The 22014-nt window shown below is 45.4% G+C and overlaps 1 protein-coding gene across 5 annotated transcripts in view; it reads right to left on the bottom strand.

Annotated features, from left to right (window-relative positions):
• rabgap1 (RAB GTPase activating protein 1) overlaps positions 1–22014 on the bottom strand; it is a 286948-nt gene that overhangs the window by 27708 nt on the left and 237226 nt on the right. For all 5 annotated transcript variants that reach the window (XM_072488399.1, XM_072488395.1, XM_072488396.1 and 2 more), the window contains 4 exons: positions 11412–11453; positions 10609–10737; positions 9594–9686; positions 6911–7021 (listed from right to left, as the gene is read on the bottom strand). In XM_072488399.1, the coding sequence (XP_072344500.1) occupies positions 6911–7021; positions 9594–9686; positions 10609–10737; positions 11412–11453 (375 nt within the window). The remainder of the gene's footprint in view (positions 1–6910; positions 7022–9593; positions 9687–10608; positions 10738–11411; positions 11454–22014) is intronic.

Below are 22014 nucleotides of genomic sequence, written 5' to 3'. Positions count from 1 at the left end.
CATTTAAATCATTGATAAATAAGGGAGTAGTTGAGGTCACAGTTGTAGCCATCTGGGATGGCCACTTCCAACTAGGTACAGAGAAACTCGCAAAGCCTACCGGGTAAAATGGACAAGCCAAGACTCAGGCAGGCTCAGAGCCTGAAATGCATATTCACAAGCCAGAAGTCCAGGGGGTATCGAAACTCCGTCCAATTAGCATTGTAATCGGGCTGATTAGCATTTGATGACCCATCTTCACCAAAACAAAGGACTGGTACTCAAGCAACCGAGACAGTCCCAGACATTTCGGCGCCACTCCCTGTTCAAGGGAAACGCAAACAACAGGGTCAGTGACCGCTTGGGACACGCCCTGCCATCCAGATCCCCGCCCACTTATTGGCTCAGGAATCGAACAGGGTGATCAGGGATCACCCAATTAGTAAGGCTCAAATCGAAGGACCGCCCAAAAGAGCGCGAACCCCCCCCCGAGTATAAGAAGAAGAGTTCGCCATATGTTTCTCTTGGCCTTGGTACCCTGGTCACGGTCATCGCCAATCGTAGCAACACCAGAAGCGAGTCCAAGTTCAACGCCCGCTACCAGACGGATGAGCCCAGCTGAGCAGCAGCTACTCCTTCGAACCCGAGAGATCCAGAATTGAACAGCGGCCACTGTTTTCTGACCTAAGCCGGGTGCCCAAAGTTAAGTACAGGTTGTGTTAGCTAATAAGTGTAGTTAACTAGTAATGTTTATGTTGCATGACTAATTGTGTGTAAATAAAGTATCCTTGACCTTGAACTAACTAACTGGTGTTTGGCTCTTTGATCGATAGCCAGTTGAAACTTGTGGTGGTATCATTTGATACCTGGCGACTCTAAGCATTAAGACATAGATAACACAGAAAGAAGGGCAAACTCACTGATTGCCATAATTGGAACAGAGCCACAGAAAAGACACAGCAAAAGAAACACGCAACACAGTAGAGATCTTTTTGAGACACCACTACTTGGGTTATTCCGGACCGAACCATTATCCCTACTTTGTTTTATTCCACTCAAGCAATTTCCACCTGATCAAATAATTTGTCTTCAATTCCATGAAATTAAACTTCAGCTTTCCCTCCTTTGGCTACACGAGCAATATTACTGAAAGGTTATTCCTTCTCAAAATGTCCACATTAGTAATATACTGGCCAGTTCATGGCCTCCCTACTTGAAGAAAGCATGGCAACACTGGAAGATCTCAAGAAAAAGGTGGTTATGATTTTAACAAATGAGCCTGTTTGTGAAAGCTGTTGCTTCTTATTCAACTATTGTTTTGTCAAATTGATGGTGATCTTTTATCCAAAGGCTACTTGAAGCTGGAGAGAAGGTTTTCTTCTTTGTTACTCAAGTTACTTTTCAACTGCCTGTGCAATATTGGCAAAATTGGAAATGACTGCAAAATAGAATTTAAATATACCAAATCACTGGGTCAGCTGTCTTCCAATTGAACAGGAAATACTTTAAATTTTGTCCACCATTCACAAATTTAATACCTGCAGATTCAGATCTTCATCTGAAATAAGGCAAATCTTCAGTGAAGTACCATCATTGACAGGGACTTAGGATTTCACAAAGGGGGCTATTTGGCACATCATGTTTATGCTGGCTTTTTGAAAGAGGTAACCCATGGATCTCTTCGACGATTTTCTTTTAATTGTTAACATAAGAACAGATGAAAGGGCGGCAGGTGGCGCGGTGATTAGCACTGGGAGTGCGGCGCTGAGGACCCGGGTTCGAATCCCGACCCTGGGTCACTGTCCGTGTGGAGTTTGCACATTCTCCCCATGTCTGCGTGGGTTTCACTCCCACAAACCAAAGATGTGCAGATTAGGTGAATTGGCCACGCTAAATTGCCCCTTAATTGGAAAAACAAAATAATTGGGTGTTCTACCCAATTAAAAAAAAAAAGAACAGATGAAATAGGAAAAGTTGGCTATTCAGCCGGTCGAGCCTGCTCCGCCATTCAATGAGGTCATGAGTGATCTTCCACTTCAACATCATTTTCCTGCACTATCCTTTGATGTTTCAAATATGTTGAATTCTATCAATCTCAGTCATGAATACGCTTAACAGCTGAGTAGACCACAGCACCACAGCCCTCTGGAGTAGAGAACTCCTAAGATTCATCACCGTCTTGAGTGAAGAAATTCCTCCTCATCAGAGTCCTAAATGGGCTCCCCTTACTCTAATAGTGACCTCCCCTTGTACAAGATCCCTCCACTTCTTCCCTATCAAGCCCTGTATGAATTTTGTATGCTTGAATAAAATCACCTCTCATTCTTATAAACTCCACAGAATAAAGGCCTAGTCTATTTAATCTTTCCTTATTGGAAAGATTTTGAATCATCCTGTTTACCCTTTTTGAATTATCCTGATTAACATCCAATTGGTGCAACAGATATTGGAGCTGACAGATTGGAATAACTGAAGGCACTGCTCTCACTCCAGCATGGGAGATAAACGTTTATCTGTCATAGAGAATAAATTGGCTTTTTTATCTTGATACTCTGTCCAGCCTTTAATTGTCCGCTTTGACTTTAAGATTACAGAAATAAGGACATCCGGTGGTGGCTATGTAGGAGTAAGTCGTACATTTGGTGGCTCCCGCTCTGGTCGGACTTTTGGACCTTTTCCCCGATCTTTTAACGGACTTGAATTGTAGAACGGATGTCAGTGGCAATTCTCTACTGAATTCCCACTTCGGTGCATGGAGAAAAGGACTAGAAGTGTTCTTAAGGGCAGAAATAAGAAGACAGAGATGACTTGGGCTGTAGTTGCAACAGGAGACAGCATGGCGGAGAGGCGAACCTCTGGCTTGTCGACCCAGCAGTCTATGGAGCAGCTGATGCAAGTCATTCAGGAGGGCTTTGCTACGCAGAAATGGGACTGCTTGGACCCGATAAAAGCATTGATTGAGTGGCTGGAGCTCAGATTGGACGCCCAGGATTGGGCGATCCAGAAGGTGGAGAAGGCGTTGGCTGAGCAGGAGGAGCATTAGACCGCGGTGGAGCTGGAGGCGGGGTTGCTGAAGGACCAGCAAAAGAAGCTTCTGGAGAAGGTGGAGGACCTAGAGAATAGGTCCCGCCTGCAGAACATAAGAATTGTCAGGAGGGGTCCGAAGGAACGGACGCTGGGGCATACGTCGCAGGCATGCTGGGATGGGGCATTCTCCCTGCCCTTGGAGGTGGATAGGGCTCACAGAGCACTTGCGAAGAAGCTGCGAATGGGAGACCCCCCCCACCCCCCGAGGGCTATGGTGGTGAGATTCCACAGGTTCTCGGATAAGGAGCGTATTCTGCAGTGGGCGAAGCAGACACGGATCTGTAAGTGGGACAATAGCATCCTGCGGGTTTACCAAGACCTGAGCGTGGAGGTGGCCAGGAGGAGAGCAGGCTTCAATCAGATCAGGACGATCCTTTTCAAGAAAAAGGTGAAGTTTGGACTGTTATACCCAGCCAGTCTCTGGGTCACGCATGAGGATCAGCACTTTTACTTTGAGTCGCCTGAGGACGCGTTGGACTTTGCAAGAAAGAAAGGGCTGACGAAGGACTGAGAACTTTTGAACTTGGCTGCAACATTCGTGTTTCTATTTTCTCTGTTTTGTTTCTCCGTTTTTGTAAAATGTTTCTCGTTTTGCTTAGAACCAGCAGTAGAGCTGGGTGAGTTTAGGTTTTCATTTGCACTGTTGGGGGATGGAGGTGTGTTAGTTTCGATCTTGGTGTTCTTCGGTTGGGCATTGTTTGATGTTGGAGTTTGTTTGCACGAGGTGGGGAGGGATCAATAGGTGGGAGACTATCTGGCGCCAGGGACGGGGGCCACCAAGCTAGCTGGGTGAGCTAGCTCTCGGAAGCGCAGTGGAGGGGGTGCATATGTTTGGTTTAGGAAAGGGATTGGGTTACAGGGTGTTGTTGCTGGAGGGGAGGGGTGAATGTTCTGCTGGCAAGGGAGGGACTTGGGCTGAGGGACAGAGAGGAGGTTGGGGACTGCTTGGGGATGGACTGGTGGAGGTGCGGATCACGGGCTGGTGGCGGGCCTAATAAAGGGGATGGCCGATCGGCGGAGGGGGGGGGGGGGGGGGGGGCAATGAGCCTCCCAACTAGGCTGATCACCTGGAATGTTCGAGGGTTAAATGGGTCGGTCAAAAGGGCACGTGTGTTCGCGCATCTTAGGGGATTGAAGACGGATGTGGTAATGTTGCAGGAGATGCACCTTAAGGTAATGGACCAGGTTAGACTGAGGAAAGGCTGGGTCAGCCAGGTGTTTCATTCGGGACTAGATTCAAAGACTAGAGGGGTCGCGATCCTGATCAATAAGCGGGTGGTGTTTGAGGTGGGTAGAATAGTCTCGAACATGGGAGGTCGGTATATTATGGTCAGTGGGAAACTGGAGGGGGAGCAGGTGGTATTAGTGAATGCATTTGCACCAAATTGGGATGATGTGGAGTTTATAAAGAGGATGCTGGGGATGATACCGGACCTGGACTCGCACAGGTTGGTCATGGGAGGGGACCTCAATAGTTATGGTCCCGGGCTTAGGCCATCAAGCTCGAAAACGGACAGGCTGCCAGCAATGGCAAAGGAACGAAGAGGGTTCATGGAGCTGATGGGGGGGCGAATCCATGGAGATTTGGGCAGCTGAGGACGAAGGAGTTCTCCTTCTACTCACACGTGCATAAAGTGTACTCCCGGATTGATTTCTTTATTTTGAGCAGGGTCTTTCTGGCTGGGGTTGTGGACATGGGGTATGAACCGCACTGGGTTTACCTGCAGGTCAGTAAAGACAGTAATCAGCGTCCGCACTGGAGGTTAGATGTGGGACTTTTGGTAGATGAAGGGGTGTGCGAGCGGCTAAGGAAATGCATTCAGAACTACCTGCAGGTCAATGACACGGGGGAACCTTCGGCAGCGGTGGTTTGGGAAGCACTGAAGGCGGTGGTAAGGGGGGAGCTGATCTCGATCCGGACTCATAGGGAGAAGGTTGACAGGGCAGAGAGGGACAGACTGGTAAAGGGGATATTACAGATCGATAGGAGGTATGCGGAGACCCCAGAGGTAGGGCTCCTGAGGGAATGGCGGAGGTTGCAGGCGGAGTTTAGCTTGCTGACCACAGGGAGGGCGGTGGAGCAGCCGAGAAAGGCGAGGGGGGCGATTTATAAACATTGGGAGAAGGCCAGCAGAATGCTTGCACAGCAACATAGGAAGAGGGAGGCAGCTAGGGAGATAGGGAAAGTAAAGGACGGTGAGGGGAACCTGGCTGTACAGGTCGGAACCCCCTACGGGGCCGGAAGGGATGAGGCGCTTCTTGGAAGGGCTGAATTTCCCAACGGTGGACAGAGAGCGGGTAGAAGGGCTGGGGGCCCCAATTTGGCTGGAAGAGATAGCTCTATTAGTACAAGTTGTATTGTTGGGGTCAACTTTGACTTGCACCACTGCAGACGTGCAGAAAATTCTAAAGTTAGTGGGGCAAGTGCAAATACTGCGGATAGTGAGAATATTGATGTGCGTTACAAATTTGACTTGCAACAGCTATGTTTAACTCCGACCCTGAGAATCCTGTGACACCTCAAGGTCAATTTCTACATCAAATGCTGCAGCACAAATACGCAGCTTCAGCTCCAGGGTTTGGGAACATCTCAATACAATAAACATTTTTTACAACATCTTCTCAATCTAAAATATGTTTCTGTGGAGGAATAATACCAAGTTGCATTTTTTTTAAAAAGGAGAAAAGAAAAGCAGGCTTTTTGAACTGTGCAAAACTGGTTAACTGCTCCGATTTTCGGAATGTCCCATGTGCTGCTCAGCTGGTACATAAATACCTGTTACTTAACATCCAATTACCTCAGCCAGCTAAGTGAAAGCAATTAAGTGAGCTGGTCTGTGAACTAGTTGGTGGCTTTTTCTTTAAAGTGCCGGCGTTATTTACAACAATGAATTCCCTAGAATCGCAATCAGAACATCAGCATTTTAAAAAAAATGGTCAAACCCAGTTTCCTTTCCTCAAAGAAATGTTTAAAGTTTCCAGAACAAACTGTTGGGGAGCTCACTAATACACTAACCAGATGGTATTATACTCAACACCTGCCTGAACTAGGATATACGTTGTTCTAAATTTAAACGGGTAGAATTTAACTCTTCCCCAATCGCCATATTAGGAAAGCTATAACCTATCAGCATGCTAACACTTTAAATATTCAGTGCTTAAAACACAGGCATTCAAGAGACTGAATTCACTTTGCATCTGCAAAGGGTGCAGAATGGTTAATGCCTGTGCATTACACTTATTTTCTGAGGTAATCAGTGTGTCAGATGATATCAACCTCCTCCTACACTCCATTGATTTACAGCTGGGGTCTCTCGCACCTTGTGTATCACTTATTAAATTGGAATCTTCGCATCTAGAAAAAGCATTTGATCATAGGTTTGACAATCAAAATGCACATCACATCTTGCCCATCTCAGCAACAGCTGTGAACTGTATGGGGATTAGATAACCAGGGTAAATTGACAGGATTAAGACTCAGACTTTCATTCATTTAGACCCAATACAATCAACAGGGAAAGGTAAAATCCTGTGGAAGCTTCCATGGCTGCAGATTGGGGGCATTGTATATACAGCAAGTTCAAAGAAAATTATAAATTTCCTGCTCTTTTAACATGTACAAGTTTTGTTATTTGAAACGCAGAATTAGAGGTACCGTGTTCTCTGTAACCTATCAGGATGAATTGTAAATTCTCAGTTACAAGGATATTTGTTCATGAGATTTAACTTCTGAAGAATATATTCAGTTTCCAGTTACTAGTGAATCAAACAGAATATTTTTGGACAAGAGAACAGTAACTACAGTCTTCAGTTCAGTCTAAAAGGCTGCAGAATTTACACTTACATTATCCAAGTCTTTCCTGAGTGCGATTTTGCTCGTAACCAGTTCGTGTGCAAGGTCATCGTTTTCCTGTTCCAACCTCATATTACCCTCCTGTAGACGTCTGTTCTCACGCTGGGGAAAAGCAGACAGTTCAATTATGAGGTGAAAATAACCTATAAATCTGTAGACTAACAATATACTTCTGTGAACTGACATTAACTCGTAACCCAAACTGCATTGTTAAATCTCCATCAGGCATCACTCATCCATGAATATACTGTATCCTAACTTGATATTTTATCAAGTCCCGTAAATAAGTCAAAACTCAGAATATTCCATCTGAAAGGACAAACATGTTGTTCTGCACAAAATACTTCAGAACTTTAGCAGTTATTATTCACTCCTTCATGGTGTCAATAGCAAGAGTTCCAAGTAAGAGAAGTGTGAAAGTTACATCCATTACCTCCTAAATTTGTGCAGTAATTGCACAATAAACTGTGAGGTGGACAGTGTAGAACCTCAAATGGTCATAGACAAGTTGGCGGAGTGGGCAGATAGGTGGCAGATGAAGTTCAATACAGAGGAGTATGAGGCGATTCACTTTGGTAGGAAGAGCATTGAGAGACAGTATCAAATAAGCGGTACCACTCTAAAGTGTGCACAGGAGCAGAAGCACATGGGAATATATGTGCAGAAGTTATTAAAGGTGGCACGACAAGTGGGGAGTGCAGTTAATAAAACATATGGTATTCTCGGCTTTATTATTGGGGCATAGAGTACAAAAGCAAGGAAGTTATGCTGAACTTGCATAGGATACTAGTCAGATCACAGCTGGAGAATTATTATTTAAAATTTTTTTTTAGAGTGCCCAATTCATTTTTTCCAATTAAGGGGCAATTTAGGGTTGGCAATCCACCTAGCCTGCATATCTTTGGGTTGTGGGGGCGAAACCCATGCAGACACGGGGAGAATGTGCAAACTCCACACGACAGTGACCCAGAGCCGGGATCGAACCTGGGACCTCGGCGCCGTGAGCCAACAGGGCTAACCCACTGCGCCACCGAGCTGCCCACAGCTGGAGTATTATGTACAGTTCTGGGTGCCACACTAGAGGAAGGATCTGAACGCATTGGACAGGGTGCAGGAGAGGTTCTAGGGATGTGAAACTACAGTTATGAAGATAGATTGAAAAAGTTTGGACTGTTCTCCTTGGAGAGGAGAAGGCCAAGAGGAGATTTAATAGAGATGTTCAGAATCATGAGGGGGCTGGAAAGAGTAGAAAGGGAGATACTGTTCCCGCTTGTCAAATTTTCGTGAATGAGAAGGCACAGATTTAAAGTGATTTCCAAAAGAAGCGAATGAGATTCGAGAAAAAACTTTTTCACACAGCGAGTGGTTCGGGTCTGGAAACGTGGTGGAGACAGGTTTGAGGCATTTAAGAGGACATTAGATAATTATTTGAATAGAAATATGCAGGGTTACAGGGAAAAGGCAGGAGAATGGCATTAAGTCATAATGCTCATCTGGAGTGCTAGTGTATACATGATGAGCCAAATGGTCTCCTTGTTCACCATAACAATTCTGTGAATAGCCTCTGGAATACAATTTCTGACCTTTGATCTAATGACATTTGCCAGATCAATAAAGTTCAATGTAAAACCCCCCAGTAATAACAGGTTTTAAACCAGGCTGTTAGGTGATTAATATTCTGTTTTACATGGTCAAGGCCTGGCAATTCCTAGAATTTGGACACAACTAACCTCTGGAACTGTGCACTTCAAAGTCACTCTGGTAAGAAACATTTTTACTGTTCTGAATTCAGAAGTGCTTTAAATTCCAGCACAAGTAACATTTTCTATTTGTCCCCATTATATTTTTAAAACTGGTGATAAACTTAAATAAAGCACTGCTACTGATCTTGGAGAAAGAGATCAGCACAGGAAATGCATTCAATGCATGGCTTCCGTGGCAGCATTGATGCTCAGCCTGTCAGTGGCAGGCAAAAGACATAATTTGCAGCAAGTGGCTTAATTGCTCCATCTCCTGTATATAGGCCAAGAAGGTGATCTCATTATTGTTGACTAGTGTGGATCTTTCCACAGCACAGTGGTTAGCGCTGCTGCCTCACAGCGCAAGGGTCCTGAGTTCGATTCCAGCCTTGGGTGACAGTGTGGAGTTTGCGAGTTCTCCCAGTGTCTGCGTGGGTTTCCTCCGGGTGCTCCAGTTTCCTCCCATAGTTCAAAGATGTGCCGGTCAGGTGAACTGGCCATGCAAATTTTCCCTTAGCGTCCAAAGGCATGCAGGTTAGGTGAGGTAACAGGGTTACGGGGATAGGGCTGGGGTGGGAGTGGATTTAGGCAGCACGTTCTTTCAGAGGGTTGGTGCACACTCAATAGGCTGAATGGCCTCCTTCTGCACTGTCGGGATTGTATGAGAAATCTCCATGGATTGCAGCAGCATCCAATAAAAGTATCTGCATTCAAAAAAAAAATCAACCTTGCTGCTGTAGAGATAACCTTCTTGCAATATAAATTAGGTGTTTTTCCAGCAGGTGGACTGGCACCAAAACATTATCTTTGTAAACAGACTAATAGAAAGCAAAATTAGCAGAAGGATTTGAAATAATAATCCATTCAGTGACAATTTATATATTCAAACATGGATATCAGGTAGTTGGTTGTGGATACCGTTGATTGTATCGTACCTCAAACCTTTCAACAGGATCTTCCTGTTGAGCCTGTTGTTCCCGCATTACCAAGTATTCCTTTTCGTATTTCTTAAGTTTTTTCTGACTGATCTGTACATATGGATATTAAGAAATGAAATTCAATCTTCAAATTAAACAGCGGTAAATTCATTTTTCGGTAGTAACACGATGAGACAAAAGTGTTATTTACCTGAAGTTGACCTCATCAGTGAGCACCCCTTTAAAAATGTTATTATTTGTAGCATACGTATTTTATAACTAAGTTACCGGCAGTTTGCTTGATGGTTCTGTCTGTTACTTGGGGTAGGTTAAATCTCCAATCTGCGATCTGTTAGACACTGATCCAGATTTTTATTCTAGCAGCGTCACACAGGGAGAAAGTGAAGTTAGCTGGGAGTTGGGACCCTCTGCATGTGTGCAGAAAGTGCACAGACGCATTGTGACAGGCTCCCACATTCAAATGGATCACTGGCACCCAGTCCTGGGTAAGCTGCACATGATATGGTCAGACCATCAGCACAAATTGGACTTTATTCTCATGTCAATCCTAAGGGAAGGGATGGGTCAGATGTGAGGGTGTTGAAACAAGCTATTAAAAAAAACTTCTGAATACACTGGAACTATTTTTAAATCAGTAAGAAAAACAAAGGATATCCTGGACCTAACTCTTTAGAATAAAATTGCTTTCCCTTATGTTCAAAACCTACAGAGAACGACTGATTTACAATTAGACTAGCATATCCATCAGTGCTAAAATAAATAAATAACCACAATAGGATTGACCTCTGTTAAAGAAATCATATCCAATCTGTAATCCTAAATAAAGCAGATTTTAAAAAATCCACAAAGTACTCGTTTTTCCAAAATGTAATCCAGCTCTAACTTATAAAATTCATATTTACATCACGTTTTGCCAGAATAATTCAGTGTTCGTCTGGTTCATCATATAAGTTAATTCCTAGCCTTTTATGTTTTCTGAACACTAGCAGCTATTAAATGTCTATTTGATTACCTTCATACTGCAAGCCAGCTCCATCAGCTTTTTGGCATTTTCCTCGGAGCGATATCTTTTAGGAAGCTGAACACGGAAAAACTTTAAGGCCCCTTCAAAGTCTGTTAACAGAAGATCGTCTTTTGAGGTCTGCAGAAGAAATGTTAACAGATTTTGGTGCTATCTGAACAAGGTCTGTGGAATTGACAAACAGCATTCAGTAAAATCTTGGCAATTTAAGGCTTCCTGTGCACAGTTAGAAAAGATTCTGCCAATACATAGCCCAGATCGCTGCTACTCATTCTAATCAGGTTCTTTCATTAAGTCAGGCCACCCTCACGTCAGTTGAGTTGAAACACTGAGCATGATTATACTGAAAGAATGTAAAACAGCCTTTTCTGGTGGGAAACACCATCAACATTACCCCGTTTTGTGCATAAATTATAAGTAGTATTTTAAAAATAATGTAACAGAAATAACAAACTGAATTATTCCCAAACTGTCCTCGAGTGAAACAGCAAATCTAGATTACAATATGAAGTGCTCAATTTGCAATCCTGCTCGTTCAGAGGAGATGCAACTCTTTCATTTAGCTTAATTCAAAGTCATCACAATAATATTAGTGATGACCTATACAGAGATTAATGCTGAGATTATTAATGATGGTTCAGATCCAAATTAACTTTTACATGTTAATAAATTGCCATTTGAAATATTTACAAATTAAGATAAACAATGTTCCACTTTTGGTGGAGATAAGCAATGACAACCATAAACATCATTTAAACCACATTGTGAATAAACAAGAGAAGTTCTGCGCTTACCTTCAGTAAAGCAAGTGCAACATTGAAGATAACACTTATGCCCTTAAAAAAGTTACAAAAGTTTAGGTAAGCATTTGCAAGAAAACAATTCTGAACTTTTACAAATTAATTTTGCACCAACTATATATTTATGTAAACCATTTCAGGAAAAAATAAATTTTTGTTAACTTTTGATTTAATTTTAAATGCTCAGATCAAAATATAGCAGACATACTAGCTTAATAAAGTATAAATGACCTGTCATATCTATGTAAAAGAAAATGCATTTTATTTTTGATGCTGAAAGACTGACTATCTGGTGGGAACAGAACAGCACAATGGTCCACTGTGCTCAGCCAAAGTGGAACTATAGCAACAATTTTGAGAAGACGGCCTTAAGTTCAACAGTATTTCCATTTGCATTGCTTAATTCACAGATTGGCATTTTCAATATTACAGACAACAATACTTGTTAAATCCAAACAGATATAGCGTCATGAGTGGAGGCCAGGGCTTCCAATAGTCAGCGTGTTCAAACATTGATGCATTACTAGTCTGTTAAAATGCATTTCTCAGACCCTAAGCTTTTCTGTGAAAAGGACTTTTGTTGACTGCCATACAAGACGTGATTAACATAGTTTATTACAACACACACAATTGCCATCTTTGGCCATGTTATTCCTGAGGAAAAACAACTGCAAAGGAGCAGTCTAGATTATTAAAACAAAAATGTTCTTTAAACTATTTTGGTAATTAAAATGTACAAAATGCGTGATCTCCTTTGTTTACTGGAAGGACTTGCACACTGGCTGCACAATTTTTAAAGTAAAATAAAGAAATTTGAGTTGGAAAGAAGTAAGTTATTTTGTTTTGCGAGGGTGGGGAATCTGTGTTTTACTTGAAAACATGGACCATTCCTACATAAAATTCCTGATCCGAACACCCTAGATTTTATAAAGATGGTTGATATCCAGGTGAGTATTTGCATACAAACTATTTTCTAAAAAAAAATAATTTAAGTTGTAGCTTAATTATCTTAATATGAAAATGAAAGACAAGAGAGATAATATTATTTTGCCAACTGAGGTTCATTCTATTTCTGCTATGTCAACGTAGAGTGACCAACTGTAATTTGAATTTTGCTAATCCAATTGCAAAAATCTAAAAATGATTATTTCAGTTTACTTTCTAATCTTTCATCACAGCTTATTCTCTTTAAAGTTGTCATCATTCATGTAACCCCTTTGCTTTTACATTATACAATGCATTAATGTTCCCTCTGAAGCACAGTTTCAAGTGTGGCCTGACCAGTACATTCCAAAGTCTCAGCAAAGATTCAATTGATCCACTGTGCTTGCCATGCATCTCAACATTGCACAGTATTTTTTTTTTACAAATTGCCTTGCCACATTGTTTGTCTACAAAATAATTTCTAATGCGATTCACTTGTTATGAAGCACTTTGGGGGCACCTTGGGAAGTTGTAAGATCCAAGTCTTTTAAAAGTAACAAGGCTACTGGCACTTCCCAATCCGTTTCCAAATTGTTAACTCTACTTCTCTTTATTATTTGTATACCCAATTGCAGTGAATTATTCTGATCAGGCAAAGCTGCAGCACCATGATCAAGTTTCTGATTTTTGATCACTGCTCAGCAATTCCCGTTGAAAGTGTGCACACGGCGGCACGGTGGTTAGCACTGCTGCCTCGTGGCGGCAAGGACCCGGGTCCGATCCCTGTCCGTGTGGAGTTTGCGCATACTCCCCGTGTCTGCATGGGTCTCATCCCCACAACCCAAAGATATGCAGGATAGGTGGATTGGCCACATTAAATTTCCCCTTGATTGGAAAAAAAGAACTGGGTACTCTAAATTAATATTAAAAAAAGAAAGTGCACACACACGGGTAGACATGTGGCGTAGATAAGGCTCAGTTATGAACTTTCCTGTGGTTAAATAGCTGCCAAAACAGAAAGCTCACACATGAATAACAACTACCGAGGCAAGCTAATGAAGGGGGAACAACAAAGAATTAGGAATCTTCACAAAAGAAATAAATGGAGGAAAGAAAAATTGACTATGTTGAACAATTTCTGTTGTAAAAGTACAGTAGATACTTTACATCGCTTTATAAATGTTATTAAAGTGGAACGTATTGAATTTACAGCTGTGCTGTCTGTACAGTTGGTCATTCATACTTGCTGACCTATGCTGCCTCACAATCCCTCAAATTTAAAATCCTCAAGCCCCACATTTAAATGCTAGTATTGTTGCTAGAAGAATTGCATTGCCATCCTTCTCCATTGCCCTGGTTACACTGCAGAATTAAACCTCCGCAGTCCCAAGATTTGGATTTTTTTCTGCATGCCCTGCATACAATTAATTTTGGATGGCTGGAATGGGATTAGTGGCTACTCATTAGAATGGATAGGAGGGGACACCAACAGCGAATAAGGCGGCAGTCAACATTGGGACAATGGGAATTCAGTAGCAGGTCCAGCTACAGTTTCTATGAATGGAATGACTTCCCACTTTGTTGTGCTTTTAACACATTCAGGATGTCCCAGTTATATTAGAATCCACCTGCATCAGCACCAACATGATATTTAAAACAGGTGGCTCCAAGGAAATTTGCACTGGTTGTTAAGACAAGCTGTAGTTGTATTACCAGTACAAATGATATGTAACATGTTCAGACCAAAAGATCCCATTCAATATGATGTTACGGATGCCTGGTCAGCTCACAACAGTGGCAAAGAGACTGGACCAGAGCCATTTAAGTTTTAAGACGGTGCGGAAAGATTGATTCATTCCAGGAGTGATAGGAGTTCCAGGAGGGCGGCACGGTGGCAAATGGTTAGCACTGCTGCCTTACAGCTCCAGGAAACCGGGTTTAATTCCAGCCTCTGGTGATTGTGCGGAGTTTGCACTTTCTCCCTGTGTCTGCGTGGGTTTCTCTCTGGGTGCTCCGGTTTCCTCCTACAGTTCAAAGATGTGCACGTTAGGTGGATTGGCCATGCTAAATTGCCCCTCAGTAGGGTTACTGGGTTACAAGGACAGGGTGGAGGCCTGGGCTTAAGTAGGGTGCTCTTTCCAAGAGCCGGTGCAGACCTGATGGTCTGAATGGCCTCCTTCTGCACTGTATAATTCTAAAATTTCTGTAAGAAATAGGGCATGGTTATTTTATAAAACAAACTATTAAAACAAAAGAAAACAAAATTTAAACGTCAACTCTAACAATAACAGATTACACCAATTTCATAACCGTACCACACTAGTTTCCATTAAACAGCACTTTAAATAAATATGTAGCTCTCGTTCCACTTATACAGACAGGCAAAGGCAATACTTCTGTTAGGGAAATTTGTTCTGAACGCTTTTCCAAAGCTTGCCTCAGTGGCAACTTTCCTGACCTCTCTCGGTCGATTTCCAAAGTCTTCTCCTGTCCCTGTTCAAAACAGCATTCTTTTTTTCTCCCTCTCTAAGCTCCACCCAGCCCCTCAAACAACGGTTCTATTCTAGCGTTTGCAGACTTGAACCTATCATCGTTATCTTGACTGTGTGATTGCCTACTCTCATTCAAACAAAAGACAGAGTCATGCAACTAACCTCTCATTGATGGACAAAGAAGCTATCAGACTCTGTAATGGGCTAATAGCTGGCCAGACAGGGGTGTCCAGAAGGATAATGGATCTGGGGCATCCTGTGTATTCCCACTAACAAGTTTAAGACTGACTGGGATAATGTAACCCGGCCAGGTGTGGGCATATCCCTCTGACTCCATGCTAGCAGTTTTTTTGTTTTACCCCTCTCAGTCGGTTTAACCCTAAATTGCCTGCTACATCTTGGGTTTCATTTCTGGTCCCAAGTTCCTAATATGTCCGTTGCGTAACAATAAATTGATAAAAAAACAAATTATTAGCCCAGTTCAATTCATTACTCAAAAGCAAAGTCTCTTACTGGCAGTGGATCTCTGCTAAAATCCTGCATGCTTAGGAGTATGCACAAAATCTCTGGTGGTCAAATTAAATCTTTCTCTTGTATCATAAAACCAGGGGGGTTGTGAACTTCTTGGAAAAGACAAGTGAACTGGAAGGAGTACACAACTAGCTGATGTATAAAAGCACAGCAGGCATAAATTAATGGGGAAGATTTTAAATAGTAGTACAATCCTTAAAGACTGGTTTTCAATTTTCTTTTACTTAATAGCTTCCTGGATAGCTAAATCTTTGGCCTTGTTTACTTTTGAGCTGAACCCTGTAAAGGGTGACTGCTTCTTCATTGAAATCACACTTCAGCTGGAATTTCAGATACCTAGAATTTTAAAAATATTTATTGCCGAGAAGCAGGGTCTGTTTGACAAAAGTTAAAAATGCCAAACAGAACTTCACTATTTAAACATTATCTGGACTTCTGGTTGCGGCTATGCGGAGCTAAGCCGCACGATTCGGCAGCTCCCGCGAACATGGACTTTCGGGCTCGATAGAAGAGCCCCAACTGAACTTTTTTCACAGCCAACCCGTGGGGAAGAGGGGAGACCGGACCCGCAGCGCAACGGCCAAAAAAGTGGCACTGGAGCAGCGGAAGAGAGGGAAAACAAGCAAAATGGCGGCGGTCGGGGACAAAGAGGAGATGCAGGAATTCATCAAGTGCTGCTTCGAGGAGCTGCGTAAGGAGATGGTGGCGCCTATGTTGGCAATAATTGAAGGACTGGGGGCAACCCAGAAAGCCCACGAGGTGAAGATCCAGGAGATCCAGGACAAAGTGAGTGAGAATGAGGACGAGCTCTTGGGCCTGGCGGTGAAAGTGGATCGGCACGAGGCGCTACACAAGACGTGGGCGCGAAGACTCGAAGACCTGGAGAACAGGTCGAGGAGGAATAATCTGAGGATCCTGGGTCTCCCAGAAGGAGTGGAGCGGGCTGACGCCACGGCATATGCGGGCACAATGATCGGGGCGCTGATGGGCGCGGAGGCCCCCCGAGATTGCTGGAGCTGGAAGGGGCGCACCGAGTGCTGGCGAGGAAGCCCAAGGCAAATGAACCGCCAAGGGCGATGGTGGTGAGATTTCACCAGTTTACGGACAGAGAGAGGGTCCTGAAATGGGCCAAGAAGGAGCGGAGCAGCAGAGATCAGAATATACCCGGACTGGAGCACGGAGGTCGCTAAGCGGAGAGCAGGTTTCAACCGGGCCAAAGCGGTGCTGCATCGGAAAGGAGTGACATTTGGAATGTTGCAGCCAGCGCGACTGTGGGTTACACATAATGGCCATCACCACTACTTTGAAATGCCCAAGAGGCGTGGACCTTTATACTAACTGAAAAGTTGGACTCTAATTGAGGGCTTGTGAGGGTGGGGGGTGTTTGAGGGTTGAAGTATGATGGTTGCTGTATATAGGGGGTCAATCACGCGCAGCGAATGTTATATGGGCTGGGGGAGAGAGACGAGGCCGCGACAGGAGCTGATGGGTAGGACAGGTATTTCACTCGGGACTGTACGCGAAAAATAGAGGGGTGGCAATTCTGGTGGGAAAGCATGTGTCATTTGAGGCCAAGACTATCGTAGTGGATAATGGAGGGAGATATGTGATAGTGAGTGGTAGGTTGCAAGGGACGAGGGTGGTGTTGGTAAATGTATACGCCCTGAACTGGGATGATGCTGGATTCATGAAGCGCATGTTGGGGCGCATTCTGGTCCTGGAGGTAGGAGGACTGATAATGGGAGGGGACTTCAATACAGTGCTGGATCCAGCACTGGACCGCTCCAGATCAAGGACGGGAAAGAGGCCGGCGGCGGCCAAGGTGCTCAGGGGGTTTATGGATCAGATGGGGGGAGTTGACCCATGGAGGTTTGCAAGACCGCAGGCCAGGGAATTTTCTTTCTTTTTCCACGTGCACAAGGCCTACTCCCGGATAGATTTCTTTGTTCTGGGCAGGGCGCTCATTCCGAGGGTGGAGGGGACGGAGTATTCGGCCATAGCCGTTTTGGACCATGCCCCGCACTGGGTGGAAATGGGGCTGGGAGAGGAGAGGGACCAATGCCCACTGTGGCGGCTGGACGTGGAACTGCTGGCAGATGAGGTGGTGTGTGGGAAGGTGAGGGGGTGTATCGAAAGGTACTTGGAGGCCAACGACAACGGGGAGGTGCGAGTGGGGGTGGTATGGGAGGCGCTGAGGGTGGTGATCAGGGGAGAGCTAATCTCCATCAGGGCTCATAGGGAGAAGACAGAGGGCATGGAAAGGGAGAGGTTAGTGGGGGAGATTTTGCGAGTGGATAGGAGATATGCAGAGGCCCCGGAGGATAGATTACTTGGGGAAAGGCGATGGCTCCAGACGGAGTTTGACCTGTTGACAACGGGGAAGGCGGAGGCACAGTGGAGGAAGGCGCAGGGGGCGACCTACGAGTACGGGGAAAAGGCCAGTCGGATGCTGGCACACCAGATCCGTAAGAGGACGGCAGCAAGAGAAATAGGGGGAATCAAAGATGGAGGGGGAGCCACGGTTCAGAGTGCAACGAAAATAAACAAGGTATTCAAGGCCTTCTATGAAGAGCTGTACAGATCCCAGCCCCCAGGGGGGGGAAAGAGGGGATGAGACGACTCGTAGACCAACTGCGGTTCCCGAGGGTGGAGGAGCAAGACGCGGCTGGTTTGGGGGCACCAATCGGGTTGGAGGAGCTGGGTCTGGGGAGTATGCAGGCGGGGAAGGCCCCGGGGCCGGACGGGTTCCCGGTGGAGTTCTATAGAAAGTTTGTGGACCTACTGGCCCCGCTACGCGTGAGGACCTTTAACGAGGCAAGAGAGGAGGGGACCCTGCCCCTGACAATGTTGGAGGCGACAATTTCCTTGATTCTGAAGCGAGACAAAGACCCACTGCAATGTGGATCGTACAGGCCGATTTCGCTCCTCAATGTGGACGGTAAGTTATTGGCAAAAGTGCTGGCCACGAGGATTGAGGACTGTGTACCGGGGGCGATACATGAGGACCAGACGGGATTTGTAAAGGGCAGGCAATTAAACACTAACGTGCGGCGGCTCTTAAACGTGATAATGATGACGTCGGAGGAGGGAGAGGCGGAGATAGTGGCAGCTATGGACGTGGAAAAGGCCTTTGACCGAGTAGAGTGGGAGTACCTCTGGGAGGTGTTGCGTAGGTTTGGGTTCGGGGGAGGGTTTATTAGCTGGGTTAAGCTCCTTTACAGTGCCCCGGTGGCGAGTGTGGTGACGAACCGGCGGAGGTCGGAGTACTTTCAGCTGTACCGAGGAACGAGGCAGGGGTGCCCCCTGTCCCCCCTGTTGTTTGCATTGGCGATCGAACCCTTGGCCATAGCACTGAGGGAGTCTAATAAATGGAGGGAGGTGGTCCGCGGGGGAGAAGAGCATCGGGTGTCGCTATACGCGGATGATCTGCTGCTGTACGTGGCGGACCCAATGGAGGGGATGGTGGAGGTCATGCAGACTCTGAGGGAGTTTGGGGAGTTCTCGGGCTATAAGCTCAATGTAGGGAAGAGTAAGCTTTTTGTATTACAGGCAGGGGACCAAGAAAGAGGGATAGGGGACCTACCGCTGAGGGCGACGGGGAGTTTTCGGTATCTGGGGATCCAGATAGCCAGGAGTTGGGGGGCACTATACAAATTGAATCTGACGAGGTTGGTGAACCAAATGGAGGTGGACTTCAAAAGATGGGACATGTTGCCGCTTTCGATGGCAGGTAGAGTGCAGTCGGTCAAAATGGTGGTCCTTCTGAGGTTTTTGTTTGTGTTTCAGTGCCTTGCCATCGTGATCACCAAGGGCTTTTTCAAGAGAGTAGGTAGGAGTATTATGGGATTTGTGTGGGCGAATAAGACCCCAAGGGTAAGGAGAGGGTTCCTGGAACGCAGTAGGGACCGAGGAGGGCTGGCGCTGCCAAACCTAGGGAGCTACTACTGGGCAGCAAATGTGGCGATGATCCGCAAGTCGGTTATGGAGGGAGAGGGGGCGGCATGGAAGAGGACGGAGATGGCGTCCTGTAAAGGAACGAGCCTGGGGGCGTTGGTGACGGCACCGCTGCTGTTCTCGCCATCAAAGCATACCACGAGCCCGGTGGTGGCGGCAACGTTAAGGATCTGGGGCTAGTGGAGACGGCACAGGGGTGCAGTGGGAGCCTCGGTGTGGTCCCCGATCAGGGGTAACCACCGGTTTGTCCCGGGGAAGATGGACGGGGGGTTCCAGGGCTGGCATTGGGCGGGGATTAGAAGAATAGGGGACCTGTTCATTGACGGGACATTTGCGAGCCTAGGGACACTGGAGGAGAAGTTTGAGTTACCACTGGGAAATGCCTTTCGATATATGCAGGTGAGGGCTTTTGTGAGGCGATAGGTGAGGGAATTCCCGTTGCTCCCGGCACAAGAAATTCAAGATAGGGTGATCTCGGGTGTATGGGTCGGGGAGGGCAAGGTGTCGGAAATACACCAGGAGTTGAAAGAAGAGGGGGAAGAGCTGGTAGAAGAGTTGAAGGGTAAATGGGAGGAGGGGCTGGGGGAGGAGATTGAGGAAGATCTGTGGGCGGATGCCCTAGGTAGGGTTAATTCCTCCTCCTCGTGTGCCAGGCTCAGCCTGATATAATTTAAGATGGTCCACAGAGCGCACTTGATGGGGGCAAGGTTGAGTAGGTTCTTTGGGGCAGAGGACAGATGTGGAAGGTGTTCAGGGAGTCCGGCGAACCATGTCCATATGTTTTGGTCATGCCCGGCTCTGGAGGGGTTCTGGAGAGGAGTGGCGGGAGCAATATCTCAGGTGGTGAAAGTCCCGGATAAGCCAAGCTGGGGGCTAGCAATATTCGGGGTAGTCGATGAGCCGGGAGTGCAGGAGGCGAAAGAGACCGGAATTCTGGCCTTTGCGTCCCTAGTAGCCCGGCGAAGGATCTTGCTATCGTGGAAGGAGTCGAAGCCCCCTAGCCTGGAGGCCTGGATAAACGACATGGCCGGGTTCATTAAGCTAGAGAGGATTAAGTTTGCCTTGAGAGGGTCTGCGCAGGGGTTCTACAGGCGGTGGCAACCGTTCCTAGACTATCCCGCGGAGCGTTAGAAGAAGGCCGGTCAGCAGCAGCAGCAACCGGGGGGGGGGAGAGGGGGGAACGAGAGATTGTTTGAGGGGATGGATGAGCGGGAGATAACATGGAGGGCGGGGGAAACTGGCACGTGCGGGCGAAAGCCAGTGTATAAAGCTATGTAAATATACCATTTTGTCATGTATATATCTTGCTCAGGGCGATTTAGTGTTATTTTGTTACGGGGGGGGGGGGGGGTTATTGTTTGTAAGGGGAAAAAATTGTGTTGTTAAAAAATCTTAATAAACATATTTTTAAAAAACATTATCTGTGATCAAAACACTAATAAGCATGCAAAGACCTGTGTTTCAGTAGCATTTCTGATCATTCTAGGCTGGTTGTCCTAAACAGCACCACCGTGTGGCTAAGTACAACTATTTTCATGATTAAATAGTAGTTCGATGAGGAACGATTTCCATAATGTTCCTTAATGCTCTTTTCTTGCTGTACTTCAGGGAAAGATATGCTATGTCGGCACAGCTCCCAAATAGGGAAACATCCAATTGGTATTTTTCATTCCTTGTATCTCAATATGCGATTGTACTAAGTCTCCGCCTGCGAGCATTTTTGGTTTTGCATTAAGGGGGCACTGTATATAACATATTTTCACGAAGAGCATTTTGAATGCTGAAGGTATTTTGATTGAGGAAAATGGTTGCATAACAAAGCAAGTATAGTATATAAGTCATCACCATTAATTCTCAGCCTGTCTTTCGTCTCCGTTTTCCTGATTACCCTTTGGGCAAACGTTACTTTTTGACAACCAAATTTGATCCTCGTTCGTTTGTGATAGTAACAATTTCCGTACTCAATGCAAACTATTTTGTTTTCTCTATCAGCACTGAGCCTGTCCTTCCATGCTTTCTTTTAAATTAGGTTTCTCTGGTAGCACCGGATTACCACTTCCAAAGGGCGGGAAAACATAGCTGAATATAACTGCCTTTTAAAAATCTAATTTCAAAATTATGTATATAAATTTTATTCCACTCTTTTGACCACTCAGGAAAGCCAATATGAGAAAAAGGAAAGCTTACTGAGGAGTAGCTTATAGTGCAAGTCTAACTGCTGCATTGGGGATTAGGGGTTATGGGGAGAAGGCAGGAGATAGGGATGAGAAAATATCAGCCATGATTGAATGGCGGAGCAGACTCGATGGGCCGAGTGGCCTAAATCTGCTCCTATATCTTATGGTCTTAAGACCAGTACTGGAACCACAGTCTCCTTCAACATCATTAGAGGCTTACGGCAAGCCTGCATACTCCCTTCATTTCTTATCCTCTTCGCTATTGATTTCATTATGAGGGAGGTGATGGTGGGTGCAGGCTTTGGCAACCTGTGGCGACAACACTGGTTGATGGACCAGGATTTTGCTGGCTGAGAAATTGTACCTACTCCAAGACATCACCACCAGTCTTCGAGAGTAACGGTGCCAAGGTTGGTCTACACATCAGCTGCGAGAAGACGGAGACAATGACAACTTGCCCAGCAGGACCTTCCCATTGCCTTTAGACAACAGAACATTTCCCTCCTCGAGAGCAACATC

Source organism: Scyliorhinus torazame, chromosome 22 (assembly GCF_047496885.1).
Source record: "Scyliorhinus torazame isolate Kashiwa2021f chromosome 22, sScyTor2.1, whole genome shotgun sequence".
In the NCBI taxonomy this organism is placed as follows: Eukaryota; Metazoa; Chordata; class Chondrichthyes; order Carcharhiniformes; family Scyliorhinidae; genus Scyliorhinus; species Scyliorhinus torazame.
The sequence above is the reverse complement of the archived record's forward strand: the minus strand, read 5'-3'. Positions and strand labels throughout refer to the sequence as shown.